At 46.1% G+C, this 14,051-nt stretch overlaps 1 protein-coding gene across 4 annotated transcripts in view; it reads right to left on the minus strand.

The window, feature by feature from the left end:
* Positions 1-14,051, minus strand: part of RALGAPB (Ral GTPase activating protein non-catalytic subunit beta) — a 1,713,320-nt gene that overhangs the window by 1,642,346 nt on the left and 56,923 nt on the right. For all 4 annotated transcript variants that reach the window (XM_069243900.1, XM_069243898.1, XM_069243901.1 and 1 more), the window contains one exon: positions 3,049-3,264. In XM_069243900.1, coding sequence (XP_069100001.1) covers positions 3,049-3,234 — 186 coding nt within the window. In that variant the 5' untranslated portion in view covers positions 3,235-3,264. The remainder of the gene's footprint in view (positions 1-3,048; positions 3,265-14,051) is intronic.

A 14,051-nucleotide genomic window follows, 5' to 3' on the forward strand; every position in this document is an offset into this window, starting at 1 on the left:
CGACCACACTACCACAAAATAGAGCATTAGAATTATCTACTTTTGCCACTATCTTACCTCTAAGGGGAACCCTTGGACTCTGTACACACTATCTCTTACTTTGAGATAGTATATACAGAACCAACTTCCTACACCCAGTGTTTATGACCTGACTGAAAGTCCTGAAGTGGAACTATTCGTTTGTACCCTGAACCTTAACAAAGGGTATTGGTAGGTGCCTTAGAGAAGAAGATATGTAGAAGACAGCTTGCTCCTCCCTATCTGGTCTTTTCAACTTTAAGGTTCTCTCTTTTGGGCTGCACGGTGTGCCAGCCACTCTTCAGAGGTTCATGGTTAAGCTTCTGGCTCCAAATCAAGGTTAAGTAGCTGCATATCTGGATGCAGTTTAACTTTTGCACAGATTGACAGTCCCATATTTTACCACTGGCGGCAGTGTTACCACTAAAAAGAAAGCTGGGCTCACTGCGTACCTACAGAATGGTATCCTAGCAGCTAAAACGGTACCAATTGTGGATACACGACTGGTAGATGGCTGGCTCATCTCAGGTAAATAAAGGCTGAGGCTCTAAATAATATTACCCGACCTTGGACTGAAAAGGAAATCTGGCCCTATATGTTTTTATTTTTTTAGAGTAAAGTATTATTCCACTTTTATTGTCAGTGGCTGAATCCATTACAGGGGTTCCATAAAGCTTCACCCAATCAGATTGGATGGGGTGCATCAAAGGAACAAGTTTTCATTTCATTAAGGACTGCTTTAACACCTTGCCCCGGTCCTACTGTGACCTAATTTTTCTCTTCCTTTTACTTTCCAGCCTGATGTCCTAGGAACAGGTTTAAGAGCAGTTTGGACAGACGAATTAAAGGATGGATGAAGGGTACAACACCCCATCCTCTTTGTTGGTTGAAAATTGTCATCCCGTGATATAACATATACCACAATAGAAGAGGAACACCCGGTCACTCCTTAGGAAGCAGAGGCTCTCAACCATTACCTAATAGGCTGTTGTTTTTCAATCATTATGGTTCATGCTCCTTTAGCTTAGTTAGCAGTGCACAAGACAGTTAATCACACAGTTCTTAGGTGGTCTCTGCTATTCAATATTTTTCCTTCTCATTGGCCGATCGACTTGGTAAAACCACAAGTTTGGCTGATTATTTATCTTTATCTATCATGTTGTCACCCTGACCGAGGGATAAAAGCAGGGCTAGTAACAAAATGACTAGAATCCTCAATACAAGAACACCTCCGAGACCCCAACCATGGTTCATACTGTAGACGTTAGGTCACCATTTCCACTAGGTTTTAACCCATGCCAGGATTACAGGGTGAACCCAAGGAAAAGGAGGTTGACTCATGAGGACAGGGAAGGAGGTTTCTCAAAGTTACACAGGTCTGGTATCTTCCTTCCAGACTCCCCACAAATTAAGCTTCAACTCGGGATGCATAAGAGAAGTGGATCTTCAGAAAATCAAAACCCACAAAAATTCTGATCCTTTATAGCTCCCTAATTCATTATGTCGCTCATGCGTGCCGATACGACAAGAAACTTGCAGTCATAACAGACATTACTATACAGGGGGACAGTTTATTTTGTTCTTTAGATTTGCCAAATAAAACAAACTCCATTAATTTAAACCTGGTCTGCTGTGCATAACTGGTTGCAAAAATACTGCCAACATTTGTGTCTGTCCTGAGGGTATGGAATGCACAATGGAAGCATGACCTTCGTCTATGAGTTAGGTAAGAGTATTGTGGAGCATTTAGAGTTGTGGCACCAAGTGTAATTGAGGTGGGGGAGCTGAACCATTACCCTATCCCCCATCAAGCCCCCCTCTCCCACCCCCCCAGGTCTAATCACATGGCAGCTGTGAAAAGCAAGTGGGAACAATTGGAGAAGGAGCTGTAAGCACTCAAAAGGGTGGAAGAGATTCCAGACTCTCTCTCTCTCTGAAGACTACAACTATTCAGTATGGAGAGATTATTCTGTTGAGTTGGCTGAAGCCTCCGAAGACTGTATGGCAAGGTCCTTCAAGAACTAAAAACAGAGGTGAACTAGATTCAAAGACATCAAAACGTGGATGCAGGAGAAGTGGAATGTAGAGACAAAATCAATCTAGAAAGCACCATCTAGGTGTGCTTCAAAGACAGGACCATATCTAGAGGAAGATCCAGGAGATGGAGGAGCAGACAAGGACCTTCAAGCAAAGCAAGAGGTTCTTGAGAACAGGTCACACTGCAATAATAAATGTATCCAAGGCCTTTCTCAAGAAGATGAAGGTAACAGCATGCTTGCCTTTGTGCAAGGCCTAATTAATTGAATCAGAAAAAGGCTACAGTACACAGCCATCCCACTTGTTCACATGCAAAGGGTCCTATACTTGGTTCTCCCTCCAAACATGCACACCAGAATCCACCGTTTTTTAAAGCAAGGAAAAGATCAGTAGAGCAATACGCTTGGAGGAGACTGTACAAAAATCATAGTCTTCAACTCTTACAGGATTTAATGGCAAACACTTCAGAAACACTAGGACAGCATAGCACTGATCAGGCACACCTTATGTCTACTGTTTACCAAGGGGAAATAACATATGAGATCAGCTCCGTACTTGAGGCACAAAAGATCAAGGGGCCTAGGTAGCCTTTCTAGATTGGTACAAAGAGTTACTGGGGCCTAAGGAGCAGATGTAGTGGGCATACTGAATTTCACCATTTTGTGTACATATGGGTTCACGTCTGAGAAAGGCGGGTGATCGTAGATGAAGGTTGTGGAGGAGACAAGCTGGTGGGCAGGGAAAGGAAGTCATAGAAACGTATGTGACAGTTGTCCCAGTACAATGCTAATATATGTATGCTAAGGTGACATGAGCACTTGTCTTTGGTCAAATCCAGATGTAGTGCAAAAATATAGTTTAAAGAGCACCTATTAAACAGAATCACTCAACCACAAGCAGATGAAATCTTTATTGGGGGGGGGGGGGCATGCAAGTTACAAGCCTAAAACAGGCTATTTCTTCCGCAAGCAAACTACTTGTGAAGTGTCTTACCTCTTTATCAGTTTTCAATATGCTTTCAGTTCCTCCTGTAGACTGAGTATTGAAGGCTTGTCCTAGGGGATACATCACGGCATTTGCCACATCTCGACCAACACTTTCAGGATAGCAGTGAAGTACACTCAAATGACCCTGATCATTTTGAATCACAAGTTGCAGCGACCTCCATTCCGAGTACATGTTGCTTTTTTGCTACGGTGCAATCTGAATCTAAACGAAAGAAAAAATTAAACGTAAAGGAATAATGTGTCAAATGTCCTTATTAACAGTCCACATTCTTTACATCTGTAAGCCTTGAAACAACCTGCAGTTTATTATCAAAATGCAAAGAAAAAGAACATGCTTCATGGGTTTAAATATTCGCTTATGACACTAACCAAAAGGTATATATCAAGTTGGAATTTCACCACCATTAACATCTACCTAACCGTCAAAGACCCCTGCAACTTGTTATACATCAGAAGATGCAATGCACCTTAGAATTAGTCTGGTATGCGGCAATCACCTCTGAAAGTCAGCCCCAAATACATTTAACTGATCAATAAAACCCATGGCTGCCGTGATGGTAGCAATAGGTTGACGGAAAGGTTTAAGAAATTAACATTTGTAAAATTCCCCTGATCTCAGTCAATGTGCTGTTTTATTTCAGTTAGTGGATTGCTCATATATGAATGCCCCAGCTCCTTCAACAAAGCCACACGTTGGAAATGGATCACAATACAAGACTACAGCGATAGGGTTGCTCCAAACAAGGAAAGAGAAGTGTCGCCTCTGTCAGCTACAGAGTCAGCACTTGGAGCTCAGATAATTTCAAAAAGATACAGGAGAAAATATTTCACTAATGATTATTCGAGCTATCACGAGATACAAAACTTGAGATGTGTTTAAAAAAAAAAACAATGTTATTGATTTTAGTACGTATGGCATCGAAATAAGCAAATCCAGAACAAAACAGTTATGGCCTACAATATCAATGACTTTTGCCCAGTGCTGCCCCCCTCAACCCCTCTCCCCACCTACATGTGCAACCCCAATTCTACATGAGGAACAACTTTGTCAGCCCTTTTATGCCCGAATTTCTGAATCTATGGCCGCCATCGGCTGCGGTCCAGGATTGAGAGTAATGCCTATGTAATCACCCAATTTTCTCCAGGTGTGGTGAGCTTTCTGGGACAACCTCTGGCTACATACCTGGAGTTCTCCCTATTCATACACCATTCAAGACCCTCCAGTCCAAAAGCAAAAGTGTCTGACCATCCTGGTTCAGGATCAAGTCAGTAGTGACGTGTAAGAGAGCTAGTTTCGGATCGAAGGTGATCATCTGCCTCCAGAATGGTTCCATGTCACTCGCATGACCATGTGGCACATATAAAGTTTCCCACCTGGGTGGTGCAGCAGAGACAGGAAGGGGAAGTGATGGTCCCATCCTCCAGAGTTTGCGCCGCGTAACATTAGTACAGATAAGGCGACTTAATTAAGCGAAATCGAGTCACTGATGCAGCGAGGCCAGAGCCTTGGCCCAGTCCTCCTCCCATGCCACATAGGGATCCCTAGATATATTAGGCATGTGGTGGACAAGAGTTTCATAAATCTGTCATACTTAGTGATCTTCCAGATCTCCAAGTGAAAGTTTGGCCTGCAGGGGGTTGTATTCAGGTAGGTCCTCCAAGTTCATAATGCGGGGGTCAGAGTATCGCAGATCTGGAGATAGCAATAAAATTGGCTGCAGTGGAGATCGTATTACACTTGTAACTTTCAATAAGTTCTCAGGGTCATGCCCTTAATTAAATCACCCAAGACAGAGTTACTAATCAAGTCCCACTTGCAAAAACCCTCCAGAGCCGCCACCTGTACCTCCCACAGCAGTCTCTCTTCTGTAAGTCTACTTTCACACCCCCAGCATTTATGGGTAATTTTCCGGAGACTAAGGACCGTCCTTTTTGCAGGGCAGAGAAGTTTAACACATGACACATGGTTGTCCCCTGGAGCGCCCAATTCTCTGCGGCACAGGCAGGTTTGTTTTGTGTGGCATACCATCAATTATTGATGACTAGTAAGAGAGAGGCCACATAATATGCCTCGACCTCCCTTCATAAATAAATATGAAACAGGAAGCAAGGGCTATACGAGGAGTACCATTATTGCACAGAAACTGGAGTTTGGACTAAAGGATGAGGAAGAGGGATCGAAGTCAGTCAGAGGAATAGTTTTGCAGCTGACAGAGAAAGGGTGGAAGAGACACCATCTTAGAAATGGCAGAAGAGCCCATGAGAGAGAGTGAAAGTCAAAGTGTACCATGTCCAGATACCGGACTTAAGCGCACTCATTAATGACTGGGTGTTCTGCACCCATGCTGTGTGTGTTGGTAATGTACACCCCCAGGTATCTGAATCCCTGTGTCTCTTTACAGAGGCCAGTGGTCCATCAAAGGCCCTGAGGATGACTAGAAGTCAGGAAGAAAGATGATTTTTCGAGATTAATAAAAAAGCCTGATGTTTTCCCAAATAGTGAAACACGTGGATCGCCCAAGGGCTTGAAGTCTCGGGGTCAGTGAGGAAGACAAGGACGTCACTGGTGTAGAGGGCTACCCTATCTGAGATTCCTGGCCCCCACTCAAACCCACTTATCTCTCCATAAAGCCGAACCACTGTGCCAGCGGCTCCATGGCGATGGCTTAGAGGAGTGGGGATAGTGGATACTCTTTCCGTGTGCCTCTTCATATAAGGAACAGAGTTGATGTTGCAAAACCCACACGGACACAAGCCGTAAAGTCAGAGGAGAGCAATCTTGGATACTGCTTAAAAAAATCAGTCAGAAACCCCCTCTGGTCCAGGTGCCTTCCCTGAGTTAAGACTACCTAGGGCTTTCACTCTACGTCTGTTAGGGTCGAGTGGGGGAGGTCATGTGCGAAGTCATGATCAGAGATTCAGGAAGCACCTAGAGACGGCCATATAGGTCGGCATAAAAGCTCACGTATTCCCAAGCCACCTCCGCATCACCTGTAATTTTCATGCCACTGGGGTCTATAATGTACAGGATAGGGATATGGTGGTCTAAGTTAAAACACAAGAGATGAAGAAGTGTACTTGCTCTGTCCCTCAATTGATATATGCGGGATTGGAAGGCAAACCATAATGTCTGCGCCTCGTCAAGGAGTGTGTGACGGAACACAGTCTGCGTGTGGATCAATTGTCTATGCAGTTCTTGATCTGAATCACTCAAACAGCGGGCCTGTAAATCTGCTGTCCGAGATTCAAGCCACAAACGGTTTGCTTCTTCCTACGCCTCTGCCCCATCATATGACTGATAATACTTCCACTAATAGATGCCTTAAAGGCCGACTAGAGGGTGAAGGAGAAGGTCACAGTGGTGCCATTTTGGGTAAAGTATTTATCAATGGTGACTTCCAGACATGCAATTAAAATGTTATCTTGCAGGGAGCAAGGAGCCAGCTTCCAACGAAATGTGGTTCTTCTGTGGCCAGTCGAGAGGCAAAATTCCACCATGGAATGATCCCAAAGGCCTAGAGGTAGGATCCGTGAGGCTGTGGCCCTGTGTGATATGGATTTCAGTAGTAGGAAATAGTCAAGGCATGAAAATGTGGTGTGACCAAGAGTAAAATGGGTACCCCTTCTCCCACAGGTAGTACTGTCACTAGGTAGTACTGCCACTAGCCCCAATAAAGCTTTCCTAATAAACATCATCAGTGTGTGGAATGTGGTGTTCTGGGGTCCGGTCCTGTTTGTCAGTGTCGCCGTCCACCACCCCATTCCAGTCGCCCCTCAAAATGACCACCCCCTTTGGGAGGTTCTTTAAAAAAGGAAGAAGGTGAGGGGTGGTAGGGCATACACATTCACTACAGTCAAGGGGTCACCTTCCAGGAGGCTGGAGACAGAAAGGTATCTACCCCATGTGTCTGACTAAAACCCTGATGAGGACCAAAGGATGTTCCCTTCCAGAGCAGAACAGACACTTCCCACGATTGCCTTGTTAAACCAGTGTGGTAGATGCAGGTGTATACGCAGCTGGCAAGGAAAAAGGTTTTGCTGCCTAGGAGGTGTGTCTCTTGGAGAAACAAAACATCAGCCTGCGCCCTCTTTGCGGCCTTCAAGACAACTGTCTGCTTGAATTTATCTAAGAGGCCGTTTACATTTCAGGTGAGTATGCGGAGCTGGGCCGTACAGGCTGCGTTAGTATGGTCAGGCATCTGAGCACTGTGGAGGTACCGTGCCAGGGCAGTAGGCACTGTCACCTCAACAGCTGATGTACACCAACGAAAAGACCATCACCATAGTACCTGAACCTGGAACAACACCGTTCCCTTCCACCCCATTATGACATGAAGCATGTGCTTCGGCATAGCCCTGCGACCAGCACCAACTGGGTACCGGCCTGTGCCCCCCAAGTGGATTGCATCACAACTGTCGAACCCCTAGGGAGCTCCAAACATTGGATCCCAAGTGGGCCTCGAAACCTGGAAGGGAGACAAGGGGTCACCTCAAGGTTCCCTCGTCTTCCACCCACGAGTCAAGCAGCCATTGATCAGCAAGCCGGACTCGGAACGAGCCTGCCCCAGCAAGGGCCATCTGTCAGTCCTGTGGCAGTCTTGATGGGGCTGAAGTGCAGACTGTTGCCGATGATGGCACATCCTGGGTGACCGGAGATCCGTGGCCCCACTCTTGCATGTCATCCAGATTACAACTCTTGTGTCTCCATGAGGAGTGCAAACAGATTCTAGCATCCCCTGGGCTGTAGAAGCGCATCGAGGGAGGGTGCATTGGTCCCAACTGGAGGCTGAGTGTGAGGCCAGGAGTCAATGGTTTCATTGGTCCAGTGAAAGACCTCCAGTGAGTCAAAGAAAAATATTTTGTTTTGGTAGATCACCTTGAGTCTTGCTGGGTAAAAAAGCATGTATCAGACGCTTAGCCTTTAGGAAGGATTTATGTTGTTTTGAACAAGTTTAGTGTAATCGAAAAAGGCCACATTTTGTGAGACTGGTACTGTTTTGCAGCTTGGCATCGGGCATATTGAAGTATCTTTATCATGATAGTTCAGGAAGCAAGTGATAATGGATCTTGCAGGCAGCCTCGGGCCTGGGCTCAGTGCACCAGCTCCGCCAAAAAGTAGGACTGGGCATTCTGCAGCATAATGGATCACAGTGAGCACTCCATGATGTCCTCTGGAGAGGGACCCTCACAGCCCTCCAGGAAGCCAATAAAGTGGGTGTTGTTTTGCTGGGCCCAGACCTCTGCATCTTCGACCCACATCAGCATTCTTTGGTAATGGAAGTAAGCTTGACGAGGGAATGCTGCAGCGTAGATATGTTAGGCTTGACATCAGACACTCTTATCAAGTCAGTTGAGATTCCCCAGAAAAGCCTGCTGGCAGTAAGTGCCCAATTTTGCCTTGGTGACAGTTCTGCTCTACAGATATGCAAGCCTTTTTTGATATGTTTTTCTGTCCCTAAGTTCCTATAATGGAATTTCTTAAACTGCTGTTGATTGATCTTGAAGAGAGGCATTTTTATACTCTTTAAATCTGTTTACTGAGAGGCTTCTTCACTGCAGCCACAAGATAAATACAGCTGCCTCACTTGTAATGAATAAATGTCCCAACTGCCCCCCACAAGGACAAACAAACCCAGCAGAGATGTTTATTAGGAAGACCAACATTTCTCTAGCTACAAAGCAGAGTTAATGTAGACTTTGGTCCCTAGGGCCTACATTAGTAATATGACAGTAATATGACAGCTACATTACCCCAATCAGACTTGGTGTAAGTCTTGGGGGGGAAGGGAGGCGGGGGGGAATGGAGGGATGTTGCCTATCCATCTCACACCCTAAAACTTCAACATTCCCATCGCCCTATATCAGGCTAGACATGCAAGCTATACAGTACCTATTGTCATGTTTGAGAAGCAAAGTCCATATACTGGTGAACCGATACATTTGTCATGAACATGCCATCCTCACTGATACACACATTGTTACTCCACACCTACATACCCACCCAGAAACCAAAAGGTGTCTGATAATGCTGCCAATCACCCTTTCCCCTTGGATACTCCATAGTACACAACCTAATACAACCATTCTATCCCATAGTATTGTATACAATTATGCGTAAGCATGGTTTTTGTTGCTTTTGTTTCTTTTTCATGGCTGACAGCCTTAATGTTGTATAAACTATACGTTTGTACATTAATATGCTCTTGTAACAAATAAGGAAACCTCCACTATAATATTTTCCGTAAAATTTGTAATATATCATTATCCGCAGCAATGTTAATAGGAACAACAGAACAATATGTTGTACTATATTACTCGAATTCAAAGTTTCTGAAAATCAATAAACAAACATAATAAAAACAAAAAACAAAGGTGAAGTCGGAGACACATACCAGTATGTAAGTTGGCTTTGCGGTCCCCGACCGGGGAAGGCCAACCCTGTGTGCCCTGCCAGCTGGATCTGCTTGTCACCAGGTGACTCCAACACCTGGGAGAAGACAGCCTGTACATAAGACTCCACGCCTCCATCTCCTGCTCCGGTCGGAGCCTCTCAAATCTGGATATTATTGCATCTAGATCTATTATCCAGATCTGAGTGGGCCTGAAAGTTGATGTTATGCTCCCTGAGGCGGAGGAATTCTTGTTGGAGTTGCTTGATTTCTTTGCCCCAGGGAATATCTCTGTCTTTCAGTGCTGACACTCTGTCCCACCAGTTCTGCTAGGTCTTTGTGCATCGCTTTCATGCCTTGGGAGAGATCCCTTTTAACTGTCTGGAGAATTTCTTTGGGAGATGTGAAGAGGGCCACCATAAATAATGAGTAACGGGCCCTCTGGTTCTTCCTTCCGCAGCGGTAGGTCCATCCAAGGTGGCGTGGGAGGGTCCCCACCCATCCTGAGCCCCGCGGGTTTCAACAGCATGTCTCTAAGGGTGAGATCTTTTTTGATCCTCACCCCAGCCATGGCTGTGCACTGTCAGGGCACACCAAGTTCAATCAATGCAACAAGGCGAATAGGCCAGTAGTGCTTTGCTTAGCCTCCCAACATGTCAGCAATGATGACTGGATTAAATGCTGCATTACTGAAGTTGGGGTCCCATGAGGGTTTGTAAATCATATGGGTCCTCAGCCCAATCCCCAGTCCAGGTAGATCTCCAAGTTACACTTCAGCGAGGATCCTGTCCTCTCTCACCACCCCTCAGGCATAGTAATACCATATGCTGTCACCATCTTTGATGTCTCCCGACTTCAGGAGTTGAGGCTGGGCCTAGAGCTTTTCCCCTGGCACTGGTATTACAGTGGCATGTGGTATAAGGGCTAGGGGTTCTGGCCCCTTTAAGGGGATCTGGGCAGATATTAGCCACCAATGCACTATTTCTGCAGGCTATGTGCTACGTGATGCCCAGTCTGGGCCCTGCTGATGTAGTCAAGGACAGGTTCCTCGGGTCGTTCTGGAGGGGGAGGGAGGCTAGGGCCAGCCAGGTGCCGCTCAGTAATAGGGGCTTGTAGGAAGTTGGCTCTGTATATACCATCTCAAAGTGAGAGATAGTGTGCACAGAGTCCAAGGGTTCCCCTTAGAGGTTGACAGTGACAAAATTAGATAATATTAATGCTCTATTTTGTGGTAGTGGGGTCAAGCAGTAGGCTTATCAGAGGGTAGTGTTAAGCATTTGTTGTACACACACAGGCAATAAATGAGGAACACACACTCAAAGACTTACTCCAGGCCAATAGGTTTTTATATAGAAACATTTATTTTCTTAATTTATTTTAGAACCACAAGATTCAAGATTTGAGGTAAGTACATAAAATAAAAGGTACTTCACACAAGTAAGTGTAGAACTTTGATTAAAAACAGTAGTACACACAGTTTTGGTTAAAATGGCAATAAGCTATTTTAAAAGTGGACACTGTGCAAAAATCAACAGTTCCTGGGGGAGGTAAGTTTGGTTAGGTTTCTCAGGTAAGTAAAGCACTTACACAGTCAGTCTCCTGGGCATAGGCAGCCCACCGATGGGATTTCAAAGCAACCCCAAAGCCACAGCACCAGCAACACAGGGCTGGTCCGGTGCAGAGGTCAAAGGAGGGCCCAAGACACATAGGAGCCTATGAAGAACAGGGGTGCTCCACTCCTAGTCTGCTAGGGGGGGGGGGGGGGGGGGGGAGGGGGCACACACCAACAAAACACACCCTCAGCGGCACAGGGACAGCCGGGTGCAGTGGACAAAGTAGGCATCGGTGTGCTAGTGAAAGCAATGGAGGAACCCGGGGGTCTCTTAAGCGATGCAAGCAGGGCAAAGGGGGGGCTTCTCAGGCCAGCCACCGACTGGGCTAGGAGGGGGGCCGCCTGCTGGTCACTGGTAGGTGGTTCCTCTCTGTCTTGGGGGCTGCGGGTGCAGTGCTTGATCCAGGCGTAGGGTTCCTTCGTTACCAGGAGGTTGCGGTCAGGGGGAGCCTCTGGATCCTCTATGCAGGCGTCGCTGTGGGGGTGCAGGGAGGTCGTCTCAGGGTGTCCACGTCGTCGTAGTCACCTTGGAGTCCTCTCTGTGGTGCTGGTTCTCTGGAGCTCGAGCCGGGGGCGTCGGGTGAAGTCTCACACTTTGGCAGGAAGAGAGAGTTCTTTAAAAGTTGCTTCTTTGTTGCAAAGTTGTTGCAGGTTTTGTACAGTGCCGCTGTTCTCTGGAGTTTCTTGGTCCTTGTCAGGGAGACTAGATCCTTGGGGTCTGCGCAGGTTCCCAACATGTCCACCACTAGACAGCTCAAAGACTCTGATAGATGAATCACAGAGACAGAGAGTCCAAGCAGGGGGAAAAGGGGATTAGGATGGGAACAGCTGGGAAGGAGACCTGTAGGAAACAAAAGGTTAAAACACACAATATCAAGATTATATCACATTCATCTTTACTAGACTATGATTCTAAGCACTGTCATACTGTAACCATGGATAACTTAAGCATGTACTAAATAACTAGGCCTCAAGACGTCTGGTTACCTGGGAAGGAATCAAGAATGATTAATACAACTTCTCAATGAACCTCTTAATGAAATGTTACACATTGACTAGTAATATAAGAACCCTCTAGAATTATGTTTTCAAAATTAATCATGGTCTTTTTGCATGAGGACAAGAAAATAATCTAAAAGTTTTCTGGAACGCAACAGGAGTTGCAGTAAGGGACTTATTATGCACATATAATGTAACATCAAGAATTTTAACACAGTCTTAAATGCAGAAACATGAATTGCACACATTGCTGATTTAAAAAAGAATATGCAAATGCCATGAAATGATCGCGCACACTGCAAGCGATCTGAAACATCAAGTTTTAATTGCGGGAATGAATAGCGCGACATACCGATTCAAATGGCACCTTGTAAATGCCAAGAAATGGTTGCCCACGAAGAGTATCAAGAGTTAAACACAAAGAATGAATCGCGCGTCTTGCCGATTCGAATGCCACCATGTAAATGCCATGAAATGGTTGCACACAATGAGTATCAAGGGTTAAACACGAGGAATGAATTGCGCGTCTTGCCGATTCGAATGTCACCATGTAACTGCCAAGAAATGGTATCGCACAATGAATATCAAGAGTTAAACACGAGGAATGAATCACGCGTCTTGCTGATTCGAATATCAAAATGTAAATGCCAGAAAAAACAAATGCACATTCACGCGCACAAGGTAAAATCTCTCAACATGAAAATTAGGCCCAAGAACTCGAATGCCTTCGAAAAACGGGAATGGGGGCCCAGCCCGACCTCCGTCTTACCGCCCTGATCAAGGATCACCAATACAATGAAGGGCATGGCCTGGAAGATCAAAGTAGGCCTCTGGAACAGGAGCTCAGGAAGCTGCTGCTGCTCTGCACCGGGACCTCTGAATAGTGAGCACGTGGAGCTGGGCTGGCTCCCTTATATAGAGTCTGGCCCAGCCCGCAAACCACACCCAGTCATGCTGCAGAGAAAGCTTCTAGAAGGCCCTGGAAAGGGACCACACCCTAACACACTCAAAGCCTGCAGCAATACATTGCAAATCAACAGTATTTATAAGCACCTTGCATATAAGTCTTCAGGATTAAACTCTGCAATGCAAAAGGTTAAACAACAGCATATCAGCATAATGCATGAATTACGTTATCTCATAAATGCTGGGTTTTTGCATTCCAGTCACCCGTAGAGCGCACACTGCCCTGATGTTGACAGTCCTTTAGGTTCAAGGCAGTCCTCAGAGGTCGCTGGTCCCTGTCAGATGTTTAGCTGTGCAGATTCGTTCAGTCTAGAGACAGGCCGTTAGGGTTGGGACCAAGCCAGTTGGTGTCTCTGTCATCTTTGCGGGGCTTTCAGGTTAGCAGCCCTTCTTTCTTCAGGTTGCAGGTATCAGATTTCCTGTGTTCAGGGTCACCCTTAAATAATACATTTAGGGGTGTGTTTAGGTCGGGGGCAGTAGCCAATGGCTGCTGTCCTTAAGGGTGGCTACACCCTCCTTGTGCCTCCTCCCTGAGGGGAGGGGGGCACATCCCTATTCCTATTGAGGGAATCCTCCAAACTCAAGATGGAGGATTTCTAAAGGCAGGGGTCACTTCAGCTCAGGGCACCTCAGGGGCTGTCCTGACTAGTAGGTGACTCGTCCTTGTTTTTCTCATTATCTCCTCTGGCCTGCCACCAAAAGTGGGGGCCGTGGCCGGAGGGGCGGGCATCTCACTAGCTGGGATGCCCTAGGGTGCTGTAACAAAAGGCATGAGCCTTTGAGGCTCACCGCCAGGTGTTACAGTTCCTGCAGGGGGAGGTGAGAAGCACCTCCACCCAGTAAAGGCCTTGTTCCTGGTCAGAGTGACAAAGGCATTCACCCCATGTGGACAGAAACTCGTCTGGTTGTGGCAGGTTGGCAGAAACTGGTCAGCCTAACACTAGAAGTCGGATTGGTATTCAGGGGGCATCTCTAAGATGCCCTCTTGGTGTATTTTACAATAAATCCCACACTGGCATCAGT

The sequence above is a fragment of the Pleurodeles waltl genome, chromosome 7, assembly GCF_031143425.1.
Source record: "Pleurodeles waltl isolate 20211129_DDA chromosome 7, aPleWal1.hap1.20221129, whole genome shotgun sequence".
NCBI lineage: Eukaryota > Metazoa > Chordata > Amphibia > Caudata > Salamandridae > Pleurodeles > Pleurodeles waltl.